Genomic DNA, 22611 nt, shown 5'->3' with positions numbered 1-22611 from the left:
CCATGACTGCTTCCCCACTGCAGCTAAATATGTCAAATAGGCAGGGAGACACCTGTGAAAGAGCAGCACTCTGCCCTTCAGTGGCACAGAGGATGCGTATCGAGGCTGGCTGCTGCTGCACCACACCTGCATCACTCTCCTTGCTGCTCTGCCTGCCTTACCTGTTCAGTTTTTATTAATTCGAAGACATTCCTCTATCAAAGTCATGCAGACTTGTATTTCCCAGATCTGTTTTCTTCCTTTGCGTTGCTTCCACTTCAACTAACAGGCTTCAGTAGGTCTCTGTAAAGGGCAGTCGGATTTGATGGCATGCAGATAAATCATGTATAGAAGGACTGAGGAAAACTAGAGCTGTACATGAGTAATAAATAAGGCTATTATTGTCTCCCTGTCTGATCCAAAAAGAGCAAACGGCCTCAGCATGCTTTCATTTAATAAACACTGTTTCTTTACAATGAGCAATTTTTTTTCACCTGCATATTACTTACTGCTTTTGCCAGCCCCATAGCTGAGATAAGAAGTGTTCTGCTCCTATTACAGATAGGGGAAGCTGGGTGGGAGCGTGTAGAGCAACACTCACCAAAGGGGCTGCACGCTATTAGTCAACAAAACTCCACTTTTTATTCCCTGGGATGCCAAAGTCCCTCCTGTCATTTGCTCCTGAAGATTTCACCAGACACCATGGCAACTGGCATCCCCAAAAGTCAGGCTGCTAATTTTGTTGCCTAATATCAGAAATAGGTGATGTCTGGCTTCGTTCTGTTTGATTTCTCAAGAAGCAACAGTGTCTGCATCCTGTGTTCAGCCTATTTGAGCCCCATCCAAAGCTGGATGGAAGCAATAACATTGCTAATTGGGGTTCATTAGTGCAACCAATAATTGAATAGGAAAATGTGGTTAAGGGAAAACAAGGACTGGAGGCTTAAAACCTGTCATACAGGTTTCCTACAGCCCTTGTGCTCCCAGGCTCGGCTCATAATCCCAAAGCCTTTTTCTCTGAGTCCATTGAAGTCTGCAAACAAGTCCCTCCCCTGCTGCCTTGCTCGTAGTGCAGCCACACTGAGCAGTCAGGGATCAGCAGTGACTCCCCCTTCACCTCCATGTCTCCTGCATCCCACCCAGCCAAGCTGCAGGGCTCCTCCCTGCACAGCATCACCTAGGGAGGGCTTCCTCAGGAAGAGAAAGGGCCACGGTGCAGAGAATACCTTGGAGAAATAATGATAATAATGCCTCTCTACCCTCCCTTCCCAATATTTTCAGGGGGTGGGGGAGGGATGGCCAAAAAATATATCAGTAATTAGGTTTGCCGGTTTTAAGCTGATTACGGTTTGCAAAATCAGTCATGAAAAAAACTGTTATCGATGTGCTGTTTGTGATAGAAAGCTTTCACCGGGGAGCAGCAGGCTTGGATCCTGCTCTGCCAGCACTTTAATCTGGCAGAATCTACCCCTGCAGGGCGCTGTATGCTAAAATGAGATGAAGTAAAACGATACTGAGGATGTTGGGGACCTGTCTGGAGGCATTCAGCACCTGGCAAGATCAAGCTGCAAGTCACGCTTCTCCTTTCTTAATAAAAATGGCTTTTGGGGAGGAAAAAAAAATCCCTTCCCAAAATATGTTATCTTTTAAAAAAAACAATCTGCCTTTGCAAGACAGGCTGTAATTGAATCCCAGATGAATGCAGCTGCAATTGGGGTGAGGTGCCAGCATCAGGAACAGCATCTGGAAAACCGCAGAGAAGAGCAGAGTGGAGTTGCATAAGCTAAGAAGCTCTTTAAAATATACGCATGTGTGTCTGGGCATGGGTGTAAATAAAATAGAGAAAACTAAACAGAAGATCTGAGGCCAGGCTAGAAAATGGCAGCGGAGCCTCCCCAAAACCTCCAACTCAACCAGCATCCTGCAGCTCCCTGAGACAATGACCCTCCTGCATCTTTGTTCTTCCTCATACCCTGCTCCCAAGCCCGAGCCCGAGATTGTTTACTTCTTCTCCCCATCTCTCTAAGGGTGAGATTCACACGTTTCCAGATTTATTTGAGCAAAATGCAATAAATATGCTGCTTCAATTTTAACTGCTGGAATGTAGCCAGGGTTTTTAATGAATCTGGTCTGTGCGATTTAAATGGTCCAGGATCGCAAAAGCTCTGGGCACTGTTAGATTATACACACAGACATACACACACACATATCTCCCCCCCACCTTCCGTTCTCTTGGGGCTCTCTGAGTCACATGCGACTGCAGGTTTTTCAGATTTGGCTCTGGTTAAAATTAGCAAAAGACTTTATTAGTCAAGAAGAGGTAGGATTCCTATCACAGATGCTGAGATCTGCCATATTTTTCTTGGATTTGCTGCACCAACCTATTATAATTTAGCTTTATCTGTTATTCTTTGTTTCCCTAAAAAATAGTAGCAAGCCTTGGTCCTGTCAACACTGAATTTTAATTAACTGTTCATGAAGATCACTGCATTAATCCGTAGCTGGACTATTGTGGGTTTTTTCTGTGCAGCTGGCATCTCTAAGGTTTCAATCTTTTATAGTAATGTTTCGTAACAAGGTACGGTAAGATCTCGTCCGATTGAAGCACTAGTTTTGCGAGCTTGAACAAAAGATACATTTCAAGCAATTGTAAACACCTTGATTTAGTTATCAGAGCAGGTAGCAAGGGGCTTTCGCACCAGAATCTGGAGGCATATAACTCAGGTGGGGTTCTATGAAGCCTGGCACCAGATTCATTCAGTTCACAAGCTGCATGCACTTAAGAGGAAAACAAAACCCGGAAAATGAGTTATGATACAGTAAATACGGTCCATGTGAACTTAACAGGAAGGTTTTGGCCAGGTCCCAGGTGACAACAGACCAAAATCACCACGACCTATCAGAAGAAGTCCGCTCTAGTAGAAACAGTGCCGCTGCTGGAGCTCCATGGCGTCTAATGGGTCCAAACCAACGTGGAGGCATATTGCCAGGGCCACATGGAAAAATCAGAGGATGTCATTTCTCCTTCGCCTCCATCTGTGGATAATTGGTTGAGCACTAAAATTCACAAGGAAAATTTTGTTTTAGAAAGATGATAAAGAGAACAAACAAAATACAGGAAATTAAAATTTATGTAAACATAGTGGTTCCCAGAGCAACTATCAATGAGCCACACTGCACATATAGAAACAGGCATAAAAGTTAATACCATGTGCAGCAATACCATACACTACATAGGTACCCTTGGGATGATGTTACATTTGCTACAGGACCCATCATTTTGAATGGTTTGACTTTTACATTTTTAAAGTCTCAAACGTACCATTGCACTAATGCCAGGTGGGAATAGGCCATTTGCTGTTCATTTGTTTGTTTGCTTAAAAGAGAAAGGACCATTTGAACAGAACGAGCCACAAGTCATATTTTTTTCCAGTTCCATACGGGAGACAAAAGTTACAGGCTTTCCTCGCCGAAGTTTTCTGAAGAGTTTTGTCCGGGAGGTATTTCTGTGCACTGATTTAACACTCACAAAGTGGGATGGCAGGAAGGAAGAACAGCTCTCGTGTTGAGATAGGGCAGCATGTGTTCCAGCGATGAATTATAGTGCAACGGCACAGATACTGCACGCAGTCCAGGTGCATTGCTGCAGTGAAATCAGGGCTTGCAGCCCTTGGGCATCAGCACCACCTACTGACACCTTCATCTGCTGGGGGTCTCTTTCTGTCTCCTTCCTGGCAATACAAGGCTATGTGGTCCCACCTGGGGAGCTGAACCTCCTTGTTTCTCCAGCCCCCATGCCCCAGAGAAATGCTCTGCTTGCACTCACCCTAGCAATAACCCTCAGGTGGTGGCTGCCCTAGGGAATTGGGTTGGAGACCAGGAGAGGAAAGCTTGGAGACCTTTCTCTGTTTAGCAATGTGGTCTGTTTCTCACTTTTTATGTGTACTGTGACTGCTACAGTGGGACCCCAGACTTGGGTGAAGCCAAGTCCTTCATCTAATTCATAATAATAAAAAGGGAAAGTGATATACTCTTCATGCAAATTTTTTTTTTTTTCTAATTCCTGTTCAGTTGAAGCAGCTCATTTCTCTTGAAACACAATTGAAATGTCATTAGTATTTTCATTAGCATGATGACTAATGATACAAGGCAGGCAAGTAGATTTGGGGCCTAGGCTGATAAATTTTCATGACGTTTTTGTAAGACTGTGCTAAACACTTCAGAAGTCACATGCCAAGTGGTTCCAGATAATTTAAAAAAATGGAAGACTTTTTTTTTTTTTTAACCTCTGGAATGAGAAACAGCCGCAGAGCCATACAGAAATAGCACAGCAATCCCTGGAAATGCCCAGCAGTTGCTAAACATTTTTTTTCTTTATTGAAACAGTTAATCTACATTAATGGTGATATTTTACTGATGCATCATTGACATTTTGCCTTTTTTCCCCCCATTTCTGAGGATTCACATCTCTAGGTGAAATGGCTCTTATGTTTGTGGGGAGGAGTGAAATTCCTGTGGAGGAGCCCGGCTTAAGACCTAACCATAACTTAGGCTGCCTTTAGAGGCTTTTTTGAGAGGCTGAGCTGGATTTAAGTGATACATGTGTATAAGCTGTCTCGACAGTTTGACTTCCAGAGCCTTTTCGCATCACTAAATAAACAATGAAGAATGGATAAACAAGAAGGGAAAGGAAATGTTAAGCTTAGTTGTCTAATCAGTCTGAGACATTTTGCCCTCTTTGCTATGTGCTAGCTTCAGACAGATGAAGCGAATTAAGCACTTGGGGTGACTTGTACTTGTATCTACTGGATAGGCTATATTTATTTCATTGATTCCTTCTGTATGTGCAAGAAATAACAGAGCTGTGTCCTGTAAGTTCCCATGGTTTTCTCCCACCTGCAGTTTTGAACTGCAGGGTTGTTGGATTATTTTTTAATGCTCTGCTTACTAAGAGAAAGAAAAAAAATTGTAATCTCTTCTTTGCCATGTCAAGTAAAAGACCCTTGTCATGGGACAGAAAAAAAAAATATCTAATTTTCTCACCGGGTAACAAATCCATCCTAACGAAACATGGGAAATTGCCATGTTTTTTAATTTATAGCACACATACCTTTATGCCTTGCATTGCAGCCATTTTACTTCCCATTCAGGAAGGAGTTGACAGGGCATGTTTGTGCTGCCCCTTCATTGGTGACAAGGGGATATTTGCAATGATGAGATATTTCCCTACCCACAAGAGCCTTTGGGACAAGCAAAGATGAAGGCTCAGGGCTCAATTCATTTGCCCATATGTAGTTGTCAACTGTCATTTGAGATGCCTAGGATATCCTGCCTGGCCTCCAGCTGCTCTTGCAGAAGGGCAGAGGTCTTGCCTGAAGCCCTTTATCATATCTGCCAGCCACCCTTGGATGTTTCAAATACCTCAGGGTATTTCAAATACAACCAGGTGCCAGTATAGAGCTTACACTGCTGGCCCAGGGATGCACCAGCCATATTTGAGCCTCTCCTTTTGAGCAGGAGGAATTTAAACCTGAGAGTTTTCAGCCCCCAGTCCTACCCTGCTTGAAGGACTGAGCTGCTGGGAAGGGCATGCAGAGGGCCTGGAGGAGACCAAGCATGAGCACACTCACAGCCCCCTTGGACCACTGTCCTGCACTCTCTTGGCATCAGAACTACTTCCACCAACTTCATTTAAACTATTTTCATTGTTCAGTCCTTGAAGGACTGAACTTGCAAGCGCACATCGCTTCATCTTCCATGACCAAGGCTGCACATCCTTTATTCTGCAGTCTGTTGACTCTGTTTTCCTGCTGGCAACCTGCAGATGAGGATGGAAGAGAATGAGATGGAGGATTTGTAGGTATTCTTTGTACAAGTATGAGAGGAAGGGAGGAAAAAAAAACAAACAGAAAAGGCAATGGGCAATGCTCAAGACTCTGTCTCCTAGGAAGCCTAATGTAGGTTTGAAACAGGCCATCCTCTTAGCTGGAAGGGCAAAGGGGATTTGTGACTCATCCTGACGATGAGCAAAATAAGGCTTTCTTAGCCTTTCTTAGCCTTTCCTCCTTGGGTTTAGTTCTTGCATGACTAATGACAACAGCTACATCTTTTTCAAACGTTGAATGCCATTGCAGCTTCCCTCAGTCCTGGGACCCACCTCCCAAACCTGGAAGATGAGTTGAAGCCTCTACAGACAACCCCACAGCTGCATATAGCAATAGCAGCTGCTCTGCTTGCTTAAGGGACGCTTTGCGAGGCCTCAGGTAGACAGCAGTTGCCACTATGCACCCTGGCAGGAAACACGATTATCTTCCTAAAGAAGTGAAGAGGAAGGCTTGCACCGTGCCTCTTGAACTCAGGTGCAGAGATTCACCCAAGTAGAAAGGAATGGCAAGATGCATTTAACCTCATTAGTTTCAGTAGGGCTGACTTTGTGCAATTCATCAGTGTACAGATACATTAGGGGAACTAAACTATTTCCACATCTCATTTACATAATGGATGGGATGTGAAATGAGTCCTATGGAAGAGAAGCGCCCTGGAGGCACTAAAGTTTATCACAATATGTAAGAGTTCTTTTAGATCATTGCATTAAATTTCCACTAACAAGATAAATTAATTGTCTGTATTACTGTACTAACCCAAAGCAGATAAAGTGTATGATTTCAGCAGAGGAAGGCAGCTGTTTAAGACAGCTTGGTGGTTATGGGAGGAGGCAGAGATTAGTGTGCCATTTGCGTGCCATGATGCCAGCCATCCCCCTGCCCCTTTAAGAAATCTGGCTCTTCTCTAATCTGATGTTGAACTTGAGCTTTATTAGTGAAGTGAAGGAGAATGAGCAAATCAGCTGTATCAGACAAGCCTCAGGACATCTGGAAATTGATCATTCTGCAGAAATAAGCACTCTGTTTATTATCTGGGAGTTCATCACTATCGCTTCTCTTTATCCAATTCCTAAGAGATTTCAAAGCTATCATCATAGCATTAGCTCTTCTGACTGTCCTACTGCAGATAAAGATCAGAAGATCTATCTAATGATGGCTTTCTTGGTCTTCCTCTCTCTTTCTCTAAAGATATCCTGATTTAAAAAAAAAATAATAATAATAATAAATAAATAATAATAAAGAAATAAGAAAATAGCTGGAATGAAATAAGGCAGTCTCCGTGTCTTAAATTTTTGCCTGTTGGCAATGAGAGTAAATTTTTTTTTAATTCTACAGGAACTTGGTTTTGTTCAGGGGAACACATCTTGTAGAATAGAAAATCCTTCATAGAAGAGGTGGAATTTGAAGTTTCTAATGTGGTGGTGGAAAAAGAAGGAAGATAAAAGGACCTGAAGCCATAAAGCAGTACTGTACATTGAAAGTACAGTTATTTTTAAACGATAATACATGTCAAATAGAAGCCAGGAAAATGAATTCCATAAGTTAGAAAGGTAATAACATTACTTTAAGAAGAATAATTACTTTCCTTAGCTACATTTATCACATAGTAATTCAGTTCTCCCTTCTGGAATATGATGCAATGCCAAACTTTTGACTGATTTATTTAAAATCAGCCTTAAGAAAAGATTCACCCAGATACGAGGCCTCTTCTGGTTCTTTATTCAAAATTGAGCAGTTATCAAAATGCAAATAACATGACTAACTTACTGTTTAGATGTGCATTCCTGTACAACTGCACTGTGTATCTACATTGTGCAAAGAGACCGAGAGAAAAAATTTAAGAGTTTTCAGATAACAGTAGTCAGATGCATAAGCAATTTAAATACAGCCCTGGATTTCCAGAAATCTGTGGGGAGTGTAAAGTTCAATGCAAGGAACTCTCTAAAGAAAAATCTTCCCTAGCAGAAGCTACACAGAGATCAATTTTATCAGCTCATTTTCTCTGTTTTCCAATGGCAAATTAATATTTATTATTTCTTTTGAACTGGCACTTATAGTTCCAGCCTGGCTGCACATTGTACTAGGTTCTGCACACAAATAAAAGAAGAAAAGATGGACATTGGCCAAGAACCTTTCTATATAAGTAGAAAATGAGAGAAAACAGATGAATGCAATAAGCAGAGTGAGCGTGATCTAACAGTAAAGCAAGGATGGTTAATTAATCCATTTGTACAGAGCCTAGCACAATAGAGCTAGACTACATTACTTGCAATGTAACAACAACTTGCAACTTAATAACAACGACTAGGCCTTTAAAATTAATGTATTAATTATCAGCCAGAGCTCATAAGTTGCTTAGCCATTGAATGAAGAATGCCATTTTTTTTATCCAGAGTATCAGGGGACCCATAAATCTTTAAGAACAGGGCCTGTTTTACATCAGTATTGTTTTGCCTCATACACAGCCTTTCTGCCAGACTGCCTTGAACTAGAATAATGCTACTCCTGGTCCACCCTTTTATTTATGATCATCGTCATTATTTATTTATAATCATGCCATTATTGTGTTAGGTAGGGGGGTGAATTTTAAACTGAGCCCCCCACAGACATATATGACGGTGTTACGGAAGATTTATTTTTGCTTGATTCAATTATAGATTGAATTGGGGGGGATCTCATAGTCAGGCCTCCTAAACAGGGCATCCCAAATGGGAAGAAATTGTCCAATGAAAGGTGATGATGCCACGTCAGTGGGTTGGTCTGCTTGAGGTATAGACCTCCCATTCTGCAGCATGAATCATAGCCTTGTGAGAAACCACATGGCTTTCCAACGGTGCCTCCAATTCTCAGTTTGCATTTTGGTATCTGGGAAAGAAACACGATGATTCTTCCTTATTGGCTGTTCCAAATCCATAAATTATTCCCATTCCTGAATTTGGAGGTGAATTTCAGTGAGGTGAGTGATACAGGCTGAAGAAACCAAGTGCATAAAACAAAAGACAGATGGCTGAACCCATGATTCACCAGCAGTGAGCTGCAATTAGGCCACGTAGACTTTGAAGTAATTCATTACATTTATATCTTTTCTGCAGAGGGGGGATTTTCCTCAATGATTTGTATGACCTTGCTAAACCCAGATAGGTGGTAATTGAGCAGAAACGTCTTCTTCAGAAGAAACAGAATAAAAATATTGAAAATATTGACTCACCCCAAAGGCAGTAAGCAGCACTTTGGTCTTCGACCTTTAAGCATCCTAGGGTAGTCAATAACCTGGCTGTTAGAAGCTGTGCCTGCCACTGATTTTGATTTGGGAGTAGTTTAACCTTGAACCAAGATCCAAGTAACCACGGCAACAGGAAGTCGGCCTCTCCATCCAAGGAGTGGGAATCCATAAAGGTCCCTAATGCAAACACTGTGTGCAGGTAGAGATTTGAGAGGCTAAGTAGTTTGTGAGGGATTACCTTTGAAAAATGAATGACTGTCCCTTGATATGTTGAAGCACAGCTTCACAGAGACTTTTTTTTATCAATAGAGGTCAACAGGTTACAGCTGCATGTTTTCATATGGCTCTTTATATAGGCCCTTCAGTTTAATTAGAACTAGATGTTGAATTTATGAGGTTGTTAGCATTATTATGTACCATATGCACATGCATATGTGTACGTGTATGGATACATACATCTACATATGCACATCTTTTGCCCACAAACTGTATTCATGAAAAAATGATGTTAAGCCTCAAACTCAAGCACTAAGGAGTGGTGGAACCTTAGTTTTGCATATGCACAGTTCCATAATCTTGGGATCCCACAGGCATAATTACCTGGTCAAATACCTCGGTTTTTCTATGGGACATTACTTTATTCAGTGTATGGCACTCACCTAATGAACAGCTGTTTGGTAGTTGGATTTTCCTCTCATTATTCAGTGTGTGACCTCATGTCTCATTTATTCCACATTTCTAAGTCTTGCTATGAATAGATGAATGTTTCATGAATGTCGATAATCTTATTTTTGCAGCACTGCTCTTGAGATGACGGGTATATTATTGTTCTCATTTGCAATAGAGAAGCTGAGCAGAGAGAGATTGAAGTTGAATGGATACAATTTGAGATGCTTAATACTCGATTCGGGGCTCTGGAAGAATGTGTGACTTAGTACGCAAAAACTCCTCAGTATATCTTTACCAAGCCATGACCTCTGACTGTGATTCTTTCTCTGTCCTGACTGCTTCTGCTTTAAGACCCATTCTGCTGCATTAAGTCCGCAGGTTTTTCATCTGGACTCCTCTCCCAGACTTGCCCACTCTGTAGCCCCTCATCTCTCAGCCTCCCCTCACCAGTGCACTGTTTCTGTGTCTGAGTCTGATGGAGATCTCTTCCACAGTTTCTGGGACCACCTGTAGGTTTCCTGATATTTCTCATTTCACATGTAAGGCCAAAGGTAGGGACACTCATAGCAGCACTGACTGCAAATGCAAGGAAATGTTAGTTGGTGCCTGGCGAGGCTGGGTGCAGCCAGCAGAGGCAGCCAAACAGACACAGAAGATTGAACAGCATTTTCTGGGCTCTGCTTCGAGATCTTCTTGATCTTCTGAGACCTTCTTCCAAGGTCATTAGGTGACTTCTGGGAACTCTGTGAGGAGCTCTACCAGATGCTATCCAGGTGCAACCAAGGAGAGCAGTGGTTGCCACCTGCTGCAGAGGATGAAGGCACTAGTCTTCTGACCTGACCTGCTGTCCAGGGAGGTTTTCTCTTTGCCTGGAGCTTGGATCAGGGACATTGTGAAGAGATATCCAAGGCTTGTCCAGCCCTTGGACTGATAATACTGCTGCTCTTCCACATGGGTACCAGAAGTACTGTTGTGGAGTCTAGGAGCATGTCAGGCATGGGTAAGTGTCTCTGGAGGCTGTGATCAAGGCCATGGGGATGCAGGTTGTTTTCTCCTCAATCCTGCAAGTGAGATGAAAGTGCTTGAAGAAGACTGGACAAATTCTGCATGTCAGAAACTCGTTGTGTAGCTGGTGTTGGAAACAGGGATTTGTTTTTTCATGACCATGGGACCCTCTTTGAGGTTAGAGAACCACAAAGAAGAGAAGAGGTCCGCCTGAGTAAATGGAGTAAAAGCATATTTTTCAACAGCCCGGTCAAGCTGGTGCAGAGTGCTTTAAACTACAAATGTCAGGGAAAAGAAATGGTGACCCACAATCAAGTGAGGAAGTGGTGGACCAAGCTGTCAATAAAAGGTTGCAGGGTGATATAAGAAAGCAGCAGCAAGGCATGGAGCAATGCCTAAGGATGTGTGATGAACCAGTTCAGAGCTTATGGGTCAGGATTCATGAGCAGACAAATGTGGACAATGTTGCAGTGGGTGTTTGCTATAGAACACCAGATCAGAAAGGAGATAAGGCTTTTCTTAGATAGAGAGAAATCATATGTTCACCTCAGTGTGACAGAAGGAACAAGGCAAAAGGGAGGACCACAATCTTCTTGGAGAAATCTTATCAGATCATGGGATATGGCCCTGGAGAAAACTGAGATCCAGGAGAGCTGGTTGATTTTCAAGAATCACCTCCTCCAAACTCAAGAATGATCCACCACAATGAGCATCAAATCAAGCAAAGGCATCAGGAGACTTGCATGAATGAGCAAGGAGCTACTGACTAATGTCAGACTTGAAAAGGAAGCAAAAAAAAAAGAGGGGAAAACAGGGACAGGTGATCTGGAGGACTATAGAGAAAATGTCTGAGCATGAAGGGATGGGTTCATGAAAGCCAAAGCCTATGTGGAGTTTAATCTAGTGAGTGCAGAAGGACAACACAAAATGTTTCTGCAGGTACATCAGCAGAAAAAAAGAAGACTAGGGAAAATGTGGGAACAGAGCTGAATGAAATGGGGACACTTGTGGCAAAGGACATGGAAAAGACCAAGGTACTCAATGTCATCTTCACCTTGGTCTTCTTGGTCACCTTGGTAAGAGCAGCCTTAAGGAATCCCTGGCCCCTGAGATTTGTGAGGAAAGAAATCCTATTCCTGGTGGAGGAGGATCAAGTTAGGGAACAGTTAAATAAACATACATAATTCCATGGGACCTGACAGGATACACCCAAAGGTGCTCACAGATCTGGCCAGTGTTATTGTGAGGGAACTCTCAATTGTTTTTGAAAGATGGTGGTAATCAGGAGAGGATCCTGAGGACTGGAAGAAATAAAGTGTCACTCCAATAAGTACAAGAAAAAACATCCAGTGAGCTACAGGCTGGTCAGCCTCATCTTGATCCCTGGGAAGCTGATGGAACAAATAATCCTGGAAACCATTTCCAAGCATATGAAGGATATAAGACAACTTAGATTTATGGAGCAGAACTCATGCCTGACCAACCTGATGTCGATCTTTGCCCAAAGAGGCAGTGGAGTCTCCATTCTTGGAGATATTCAAAATCTGACTGGACATGGTCCTGGACAAACTGCTGTAACTGAGCCTGCTTAAGAAGGGGATTGGATTAGATGATCTCCAGAGGTCCCTTCTGGCCTCAGCACTTCTCTGACTTTATGAATTGTCATGTCATTTAGTCGCCAAAATCTAATGTTTTTTTCCCTTTGGTCCGTGTACAGGCTGAGATTTAGAAAAAGAAGTGATTTAAAGACTCTCTTTGAAAAATGAGTGTCTGTCCAGAAAATGTTGACACCCAGCATTGCAGAGACTGGAAGAAGATTTCATAAGTTAGCAGAAACACAACACCAGCTCCTCATCCTACCAGACCTTTGCTCCAGTCTCATGAGAGCAGAATTACTGCATTTTTATAAAACAGCAACTGCTAGGAGTTTTCTATAATCAGCAAAAACTCTCACTGTAAAAAACTGACTAAGACATTTTAGCTGACTTCCCACTTGATACATTTATTTTTTTTCTTTTTCTTCTTTTTTTTTTCATATACTTACAGATGTAAATGTGGTATGTATGCGCATACACAAACTCACACAAATATTATATATAAATGGATGGATATTGTCCTGGTTTCAGTAAGGATAGAGTTAATTTTCCTCCTAGTAGCTGGTAGGGTGCTATGTTTTGGGTTAGGATGGGAAGAGTGCTGATAACATGATGATGTTTTAATTGTTGCAGAGCAGTGCTTGCACCAAGCCAAGGACTTTTCGGCTTCTCGCTCTGTCCTGCCAGCGAGCAGGCTGGGGGTGCAGCAGGAGCTGGGAGGGGACAGACCCAGGACAGCTGACCCAAACTGGCCAAAGGGGTATTCCATACTATCTGACATCATGCTAAACAATATATAGGGGTGGCTGGCCAGGGTGGGGGGGCTGGCTGCTTGGGGATAGGCTGGACATCGGTCAACGGGTGGTGAGCAATTGTATTGTGCATCACTTGTTTCATACACATTATTAGTAATAGTACTATTATTATTATTATTATTATTATTATTATTATTTTCCTGTCTTAATAAACTGTCTTTATCTCAACTCACAGGCTTCACTTTCCTGTTTCTCTCCCCCATCCCAGAGAGGGAGGGGGAGAGTGAGCGAACGGCTGTGTGGTGTTTAGCTGCCAGCCGGGTTAAACCACAACAGTCCTTTTGCCGCCCAATGTGGGGCTCGAAGGGTTGAGATATCGACAGATTTGACCAGAGTGTGTTAAACTAAAATTGGTATAAGTATTGGACCTGCTTAATAGTTGCTAGTCACGATGTTGATTGCTTTGATATCAGTCTGCTGTACCTGTTTTCCAAATTGAGTTTTATAGCACGTTACTTTCTGTATGTGCTCCCTGTTGCACTGTTTATCCTTTCCGGGCCCTGGTTTAAGATTGTTATGGTACTGTGCGGTGTAACAATGGCTTATGAAATGATGAAATATCTGGTCACGACTCTAACCTGGTATTTGTACTCAGCACTGTCATCGACTCTGTACTTTGGAAACCATATCTCGGAAACTATTAGCAATTACACCTATTGCCGTCAGGGAGCCAATCTGTGGAGGGGACAGGGGAAGCTATTTTTTCCTACCTGTTCACTCTCCCTTTCTCCTTCACCACCCTCTTTTCCTCTGAGCTAGTTACGGTGGTTCTCCAAAATAGCTGAATATCCTTGGGATACTCAGACCAGCATGGTGTTATTGTTATGTCTCCTGAATGCGCTTCAGGTTTTGTTTAAGGTTAAACAACTACTTAGGAATCTTATCCGGAGATCTGTCCTGAGGCGGGATAGTTGCGAGTGGCAGGGAGTGTGGGAGGATATGGGCAGGCATCTAGCGCAGTGGGCACCTCCAGTGCTTTGGAAATTCTCCCCTGAACAACTACATAATCCTAAAAAACTGGTAGAATGCTTGAAAAAAGGGTGCCATGACTCTGGCAGTTCCAAAGTGACACAAATCACTGTAGCGTGCTGGGGTCTGGCCTATGCCTATCGAGCTGCAGTCGATGCCACTATAAACCTAGTGACAGACCCTGCGGCCACTCCAACCCCTGCAGCCACTCCGACCCCTACAATGGACCCTGCGGCCACTCCAGCCTCTGCGGCCACTCCAACTCCTGTGACAGGCCCAGCAGTTGTTCCAACACCTGTGCTGGGCCCACCGGTTGTTTCAGCTCCTGTGACAGGCCCAGCAGTCATTCCAGCTCCTGTGATGGGCCCAGCAGTCATTCCAGCTCCTGTGACGGGCCCAGTGGACATTCCAACCCCTGTGGCAGACCCTGTGGCTGGGTCAGAGAAACGAGCTGTAGCAGTGCAAGTTGCCCCTGTAGACAAGGTGAAAAAATGGTTTAGAGAGTCAGATCGCTTAGAACGCAGAAAAACTCCTGCTAAGACTAGGTATGGAGAAGACGAGGCCGGGCCATCAAAGGAACAGGAGGATGAAGATAAAGATGTCAAAAAAGCAACAGTAACTACCCGAAACCTATACCAGCATGAGCTACGAGATGTGCGAAAAGATTTTGGTCGCTGCATAGGTGAGCAGCTTGTCACCTGGCTGCTCCGGTGCTGGGACATCGGAGCCAATTGTGTGGAATTAGAGGGCAGGGAAGCCAGGCGGCTGGGATCCCTTGCTAGAGATGCAGGCATTGACAAAGCAATTGGAGATGGAGCACCACCTTACAGCCTCTTGGAGGCATCTCCTGTCAGCTGTGAAGGAAAGGTATCCCTTCAAGGAAAACTTGTATGTCTACCAGGCAAGTGGACCACCATGGAGAAGGGAATCCAGTACCTGAGGGAATTAGCTGTGCGGGAGGTGATTTATAGGGACCTCATAGAATCATAGAATATCCCGAGTTGGAAGGGACCCATAAGGGATCATTGAGTCCAACTCTTGGCACTGCACAGGTCTGCCCAAAGTTTTGACCATGTGACTAAGTGCACAGTCCAATCTCTTCTTAAATTCAGACAGGCTTGGTGCAGTGACTACTTCCCTGGGGAACCCGTTCCAGTGTGCGACCACCCTCTTGGTGAAGAACCTCCTGATGCCCAGCCTAAACTTCCCCTGCCTCAGCTTAACACCATTCCTGCGGGTCCTATCACTGGTGTTTACAGTGAATAGGTCACCTCCCTCTCCACTCCCCTTCGCAAGGAAGTTGTAGACCGCGATGAGGTCCCCCCTCAGCCTCCTCTTCTCCAGGCTGAACAGGCCCAGTGACCTCAGCCGCTCCTCATATGTCTTCCCCTCTAGGCCCTTCACCATCTTCGTCACCCTCCTCTGGACACTCTCCAACAGCTTAATGTCCTTTTTGTACTGTGGTGCCCAGAACGGCACACAGTACTCGAGGTGAGGCCGCACCAGCGCAGAGTAGAGCTGGACAATCACCTCCCTCGACCGACTAGCAATGCCGTGCTTGATGCACCCCAGGATACGATTGGCCCTCCTGGCTGCCAGGACACACTGCTGGCTCATATTCAACTTGCTGTCAACCACAACCCCCAGATCCCTCTCTGCGGGGCTGCTCCCCAGCATCTCATCGCCCAGTCTGTACGTATAGGCAGGGTTGCCCCATCCCAGGTGCAGGACCCGACACTTGCCTTTGTTAAACTTCATGTGGTTGGTGATCGCCCAGCTGTCCAATCTGTCCAGATCTCTCTGCAAGGCCTTTCCACCCTCATCCGAGTTCACAACTCCTCCAAGTTTAGTGTCGTCGGCAAATTTGCTCAAAACACCTTCTAGTCCTACATCCAAATCATTTAGAAAGACACTGAAGGGGACTGGCCCTAAAATGGAGCCTTGAGGGACCTAGATAATGAACAAATATCCACAGATCCAGATGAAGTCAAGTGTACACGACCCATGTGGAGGGAGTTTGTACGGAGTGCACCATCATCATATGCCAGCTCATTGGCAGTAATGGCCTGGAAAGAGCATGAGGAACCCACAGTGGATGAATTGACTAAACAACTCTGGCAGTACGAAGAAAGTTTCTCCTCTTTCCTACAGGCCTGCATCTCGGCTGTGGAGAAACTTTCTGAAGAGGTCCACCAACTGGAAGAGAGATTATTTTCCTCCCCACCTGTACAAACCAGTGTCTCAGATATCAGGGGTAAGCGTCCATCCGTGCAAGGAAGACGATATGGTGGGCACACACCCCGCGCTGCCCTGTGGTTTTACCTACGTGACCATGGAGAGGACATGAGAAAATGGGATGGAAAATCTACTGCGACCCTAGAGGCACGGGTACGTGAGTTGCAAAAGAAAACAATTGGGAAAAAGGGGTTCTCTGAGAAGCTTGCTGCTCCAACTTCCAGCAGGCAGTCCTTTAAGCACAGAAACGAAGATTCTGACCAGGACTAGAGGGGCCCTGCCTCCAGCCAGGGGGAGGAAAGGGACAATCGAGTTTATTGGACTGTGTGGATTCGATGGCCTGGCACGTCAGACACACAGAAGTATAAGGCTTTAGTAGACACCGGTGCACAGTGTACTGTAATGCCATCAAGCTATAAAGGGCCAGAGCCCATCTGTATTTATGGTGTGACGGGGGGATCCCAGCAGTTAACAGTATTGGAGGCTGAAGTGAGTCTAACTGGGAATGAGTGGCAAAAGCACCGTATTGTGACTGGCCCGCATGCTCCATGCTTCCTTGGCATAGACTATCTTAGAAGAGGATATTTCAAGGACCCGAAAGGGTTCCGCTGGGCTTTTGGCATAGCTGCCTTGGAGACAGAGGACATTAAACAGTTGTCTACCTTGCCTGGTCTCTCAGAGGACCCTTCTGTTGTGGGGTTGCTGAGGGTTGAAGAACAGCAAGTGCCGATCGCTACCACAACTGTGCACCGGCGGCAATATCGCACCAACCGAGACTCCCTGAGTCCCATCCATAAGCTAATTCGTCAACTGGAGAGCCAAGGAGTGATCAGCAAGACTCATTCACCTTTTAATAGTCCCATATGGCCAGTGCGAAAGTCTAATGGTGAGTGGAGACTAACAGTGGACTATCATGGCCTGAACGAAGTCACGCCACCACTGAGTGCTGCAGTGCCGGACATGCTAGAACTCCAGTATGAACTGGAATCAAAGGCAGCCAAGTGGTACGCCACAATTGATATCGCTAATGCATTTTTCTCCATCCCTCTAGCAGCACAGTGCAGGCCACAGTTTGCTTTCACTTGGAGGGGAGTCCAATATACTTGGAATCGGCTGCCCCAGGGGTGGAAACACAGCCCTACCATTTGCCATGGACTGATCCAGTCTGCGCTGGAGCAGGGGGAAGCTCCTGAACACCTGCAGTACATCGATGACATCATTGTGTGGGGTGACACAGCAGAGGAAGTTTTCGAGAAAGGGAAGAAAATAGTCCAAATCCTTCTGAAGGCCGGTTTTGCCATAAAACAAAATAAAGTTAAAGGACCTGCACGAGAGATCCAGTTTTTAGGAATAAAATGGCAAGATGGACGTCGTCAAATCCCAATGGATGTGATCAACAAAATAACAGCTATGTCTCCACCAACTAGCAAAAAAGAAACACAAACTTTCCTAGGTGTCGTGGGGTTTTGGAGAATGCACATTCCAAATTACAGTCTGATTGTAAACCCGCTCTACCAAGTAACCCGTAAGAAGAATGCTTTTGAATGGGGCCCTGAGCAACGACAAGCCTTTGAACAAATTAAGCAGGAAATAGTTCATGCAGTAGCCCTCGGGCCAGTCCGAACAGGACCAGATGTAAAGAATGTGCTCTACACCGCAGCCGGGGAGAATGGTCCCACCTGGAGCCTCTGGCAGAAAGAACCTGGGGAAACTCGAGGTCGACCCCTGGGGTTTTGGAGTCAGGGATACAGAGGATCTGAGGCCCGCTAGACTCCAACTGAAAAGGAGATATTGGCAGCATATGAAGGAGTTCGATCTGCTTCGGAAGAGGTCGGTACTGAAGCGCAGCTCCTCCTGGCACCCCGACTGCCGGTACTAGGCTGGATGTTCAAAGGAAGGGTCCCCTCTACACATCATGCAACTGATGCTACATGGAACAAGTGGGTTGCACTGATTACTCAGCGGGCTCGAATAGGAAACCCCAGTCGCCCAGGAATCCTGGAAGTGATTGTGGACTGGTCAGAAGGCAAATACTTTGGGATATCATCAGAGGAGGAGGTGGCCCGTGCTGAAGAAGCCCCACTGTACAACAAGCTACCGGAAAATGAGAAGAAATATGCCGTGTTCACTGACGGGTCCTGTCGTATTTTGGGGAAGCATCGGAGATGGAAAGCTGCTGTATGGAGTCCTACACGACGAGTTGCAGAAGCTGCTGAGGGAGAAGGTGAATCGAGTCAGTTAGCAGAAGTGAAAGCCATCCAGCTGGCTTTAGATATTGCTGAACGAGAAAAGTGGCCAGTTCTCTATCTCTATACTGATTCATGGATGGTAGCAAATGCCCTGTGGGGGTGGTTACAGCAATGGAAGCAGAACAACTGGCAGCGCAGGGGCAAGCCCATCTGGGCTGCTGCATTGTGGCAAGATAATTGCTGCCCGGGTAGAGAAACTGGATGTAAAGGTACACCACGTAGATGCTCATGTGCCCAAGAATCGGGCTACTGAAGAGCATCAAAACAACCAGCAGGTGGATCAGGCTGCTAAGACTGAAGTGGCTCAGGTGGACCCGGACTGGCAACATAAAGGTGAATTATTTATAGCCCGATGGGCCCATGACACCTCAGGCCATCAAGGTAGAGATGCAACCTACAGATGGGCTCGTGATCGAGGGGTGGACCTGACCATGAACACTATAGCACAGGTTATTCATGACTGTGAAACATGTGCTGCAATCAAGGAAGCCAAACGGTCAAAGCCTCTATGGTATGGAGGACGATGGCTGAAATATAAATATGGAGAGGCGTGGCAGATTGATTACATCACACTCCCTCAAACCCGCAACAGCAAGCACCACGCACTTACAATGGTGGAAGCAACCACCGGATGGCTGGAAACATATCCTGTGCCCCATGCCACCGCCCGGAACACTATCCTGGGCCTTGAAAAGCAAGTCCTATGGCGACATGGCACCCCAGAGAGAATTGAGTCAGACAATGGGACTCATTTCCGAAACAACCTTATAGACACTTGGGCCAAAGAACATGGTATTGAGTGGGTGTATCACATCCCCCACCATGCACCAGCCTCTGGGAAAGTTGAGCGATACAATGGACTGTTGAAGACTACACTGAAAGCAATGGGTGCTGGGACATTCAAAAATTGGGATGCACATTTGGCAAAGGCCACCTGGTTAGTCAATACTAGGGGATCTGCCAACCGAGCTGGACCTGCCCAATCAAACCTGTTACGCACTGTAGAAGGGGATAAAGTTCCTGTAGTGCACGTAAGAAACATGCTGGGTAAAACAGTCTGGGCTACTCCTGCCTCAGGAAAAGGCAAACCCATTCGTGGGATTGCTTTTGCTCAGGGACCTGGATGCACTTGGTGGGTAATGTAAAAGGATGGGGAGGTCCGGTGTGTTCCTCAAGGGGATTTAATACTGGGTGAGAATAGCCCATGAGTTGAATTGTAGTATGTTAATTATTATATAATACTGTATGTCATCACTACCATGATTGCTATATGTCAATGTCCTATTAATGGTATCACAGTAACAGCCATGCAGATAATAACGAATGAATTTTGATAGAAATGGACAAGCACAGAGATGTGATGGAACGAGAACGGGCTTCAACATTTGACGATCCAACATCACAAACCGTCTCTTCTGCCCTGAAAGACTGCAGTGACAGATGGAGCCCGAAGTCAGTCACGGACTATGCAAACTCAGTGGACATTGTATATACCATAGATGAAAATGGTGATTAATTAGAATGTATTGGAAAGGGTGTAACCTGAGCATGACATAAATGGTATGGAATAAGGGGTGGATGTATGTCCTGTTAATTTTCCTCCTAGTAGCTGGTAGGGTGCTATGTTTTGGGTTAGGATGAGAAGAGCGCTGATAACATGCTGATGTTTTGATTGTTGCAGAGCAGTGCTTGCACCAAGCCAAGGACTTTTCAGCTTCTCGCTCTGTCCTGCCAGCGGGCAGGCTGGGGGTGCAGCGGGAGCTGGGAGGGGACAGACCCAGAACAGCTGACCCAAACTGGCCAAAGGGGTATTCCATCCCATCTGACGTCATGCTAAACAATATATAGGGGTGGCTGGCCGGGGTGGGGGGGCCGGCTGCTCGGGAATAGGCTGGGCATCGGTCAGCGGGTGGTGAGCAATTACATTGTGCATCACTTGTTTCATACACATTATTAGTAGTAGTACTATTATCATTATTTTTTTTTCCCTGTCTTAGTAAACTGTCTCTATCTCAACCCACAGGCTCCATTTTCCTGTTTCTCTCCCCCATCCCAGAGAAAGAGGGGGAGGGTGAGCGAACGGGTATGTGGTGCTTAGCTGCTGGCCGGGTTAAACCACAACAATATACATTCAGATGTATTAGTCAGGAAGATATCTAATATGTAAGATTTCAGAACTGGCAGTTTAAATTTTATGCATTTACAAACAAACAAACAAAAAAAGGGTTCAAATTGTAAGAGAGTTTGAGAAACATTGCTAAGGGAGGAATCTACCAGCCTTGCTTGCATAGCTTTTATTTTCTTGGAGCTTTTGACCTCTTTGGTATATTTGTACCATTCATTTATTCCATTTTATAATTGCTATATGAGTAACTCTGATGCCATCAGAATCTGTTGGTAGAAAAATGTATGAGAAAGTACTCTTTTTTTAACTCCCACCTCTTTGATGAGTTGTAAGGTAGATTTTTATTAGTAAGGGGATTCCTAAAAATATGTAGAAGTGTAATGTGCTTTAGACAGGGAATTATATGCTGAAGCTGTTCCTGATGCCTGCTCCTTACTCGGACGAAACACACATTGAGTCAAGTCATTACAGAAGAGAAGTACATAAATCTGTGTGGAGAATATACTACATAGAGAATGACAAATAGACAATCTCACTGAATAGAGATATGAAGCGTGTCTGTCTTTAAACATGTATACGTATGTGTATTTGCTTGCAGAAGAAAGAGTAACGATGTGGAATTATTATTCTGGTTTCCCACTGTTTATAGAGATCACTGATAGCACCTTCTGAAGCGAAAGTATTAGAAATTAATAAAAGTCTTGATCCTTGCTAGTATCAAGACCATATGTACAGGGAAATATGAAAATATATTGCTGTAGCAAAGACAGCAGCTGAGTACTCATCTCCAGATATTCCCCAGTCTGATTCAATTCATTCGTCAATGTTCATCCAAATTTTGTTTCCTTCCCCAGGAATTGTAGGACCCCCCTTAAAAGCAGACCAGACTTCACTTCACAGTAAAATGGAAAGTTCTGCCTGTAACATGATGACCAGAAGGAAACCAGCAGCTGTTGACAGTATTGCAACGCCGACTCCAGTATTATCTCTCCTACCTTCAGCAGCAGCAGCATCTGAAGCAGGTAAAGTTGTTTCTCTCCATTCTCTCTATTTCTTCTTCACCTTCTTCCTCCCTGCACTGAACACTATGTGCTTGTACTTCTTGATTTGAGTAGTAGTTGCAAATATGCATATCTGATGTGATAATCAGGCTGCAATTTTTTCTAACACTTTCTTATCATCATCATATCTTGGCATATCAAATCTCTTTTATTCACATACCACCACTTGTGCAATAATGAGGATACAAGTAGCACCAGCCCGTATGGTCTAACAGGGGACTCTGAAGCAAGGCTCTTGGGTTGCTTTCTTAGCCCTGTTGTTCATTTATTTGAATGTTCCCATCCCTGTAGTATGAATATGCTGAATACACAGCGAATAGCTAAGGAGAAGCTAATATTTCTTTCTGCATACTTCAGTGATTTTAGCATAATATTCTGTCTTGCAAATGTGAAATTGTCTGGGGCAATGAACAGTAATTTAAAATATATGGGAATAAATAAGCAGTAGTAGCATTTTTTTCAGTCACCTTATATTTTGTGCTTCTATTTGGAATCAGATTGGAAGGTGATAGCTTTATACAGTCAAAAATTGAGCCAAGTCATTCAGTCATCATCATGCCTTTTGGGGGGGCATGGATAGAGAAGTTAATCTTGCATTGTGTCTTAATTTCCAGTGAATGCCCACAGTACATTACCCTACATGCAGCTATTAGGAGTTTCTTAGTCTTGTCAAACCTCTGATTCCACATTCACAAAAAGGTATTTGTATCATTGAGTTATGGAATGATAACATATCTAATTATGCAATTGAAGGTGCTGTTTCAGTGCGCTCTTTTTGATTTTCCTCTAGTTTCCTGAATA

The 22611-nt window shown here is 44.4% G+C and overlaps 2 protein-coding genes across 11 annotated transcripts in view; one reads left to right on the top strand and one right to left on the bottom strand.

Moving 5' to 3' along the window:
• LOC308184747 (uncharacterized protein) overlaps positions 1-22611 on the bottom strand; it is a 370719-nt gene that overhangs the window by 120899 nt on the left and 227209 nt on the right. The gene's annotated exons all lie outside the window — the stretch shown is intronic.
• LOC308184713 (SET-binding protein-like) overlaps positions 1-22611 on the top strand; it is a 317153-nt gene that overhangs the window by 284541 nt on the left and 10001 nt on the right. For all 10 annotated transcript variants that reach the window (XM_080572069.1, XM_080572070.1, XM_080572063.1 and 7 more), the window contains one exon: positions 21604-21771. In XM_080572069.1, coding sequence (XP_080428195.1) covers positions 21604-21771 — 168 coding nt within the window. The remainder of the gene's footprint in view (positions 1-21603; positions 21772-22611) is intronic.

Source organism: Anser brachyrhynchus, assembly GCF_964034855.1.
Source record: "Anser brachyrhynchus genome assembly, chromosome: W".
In the NCBI taxonomy this organism is placed as follows: Eukaryota; Metazoa; Chordata; class Aves; order Anseriformes; family Anatidae; genus Anser; species Anser brachyrhynchus.
Note: the sequence above shows the minus strand (reverse complement) of the source record. Positions and strands in the feature narration are given on the sequence as shown.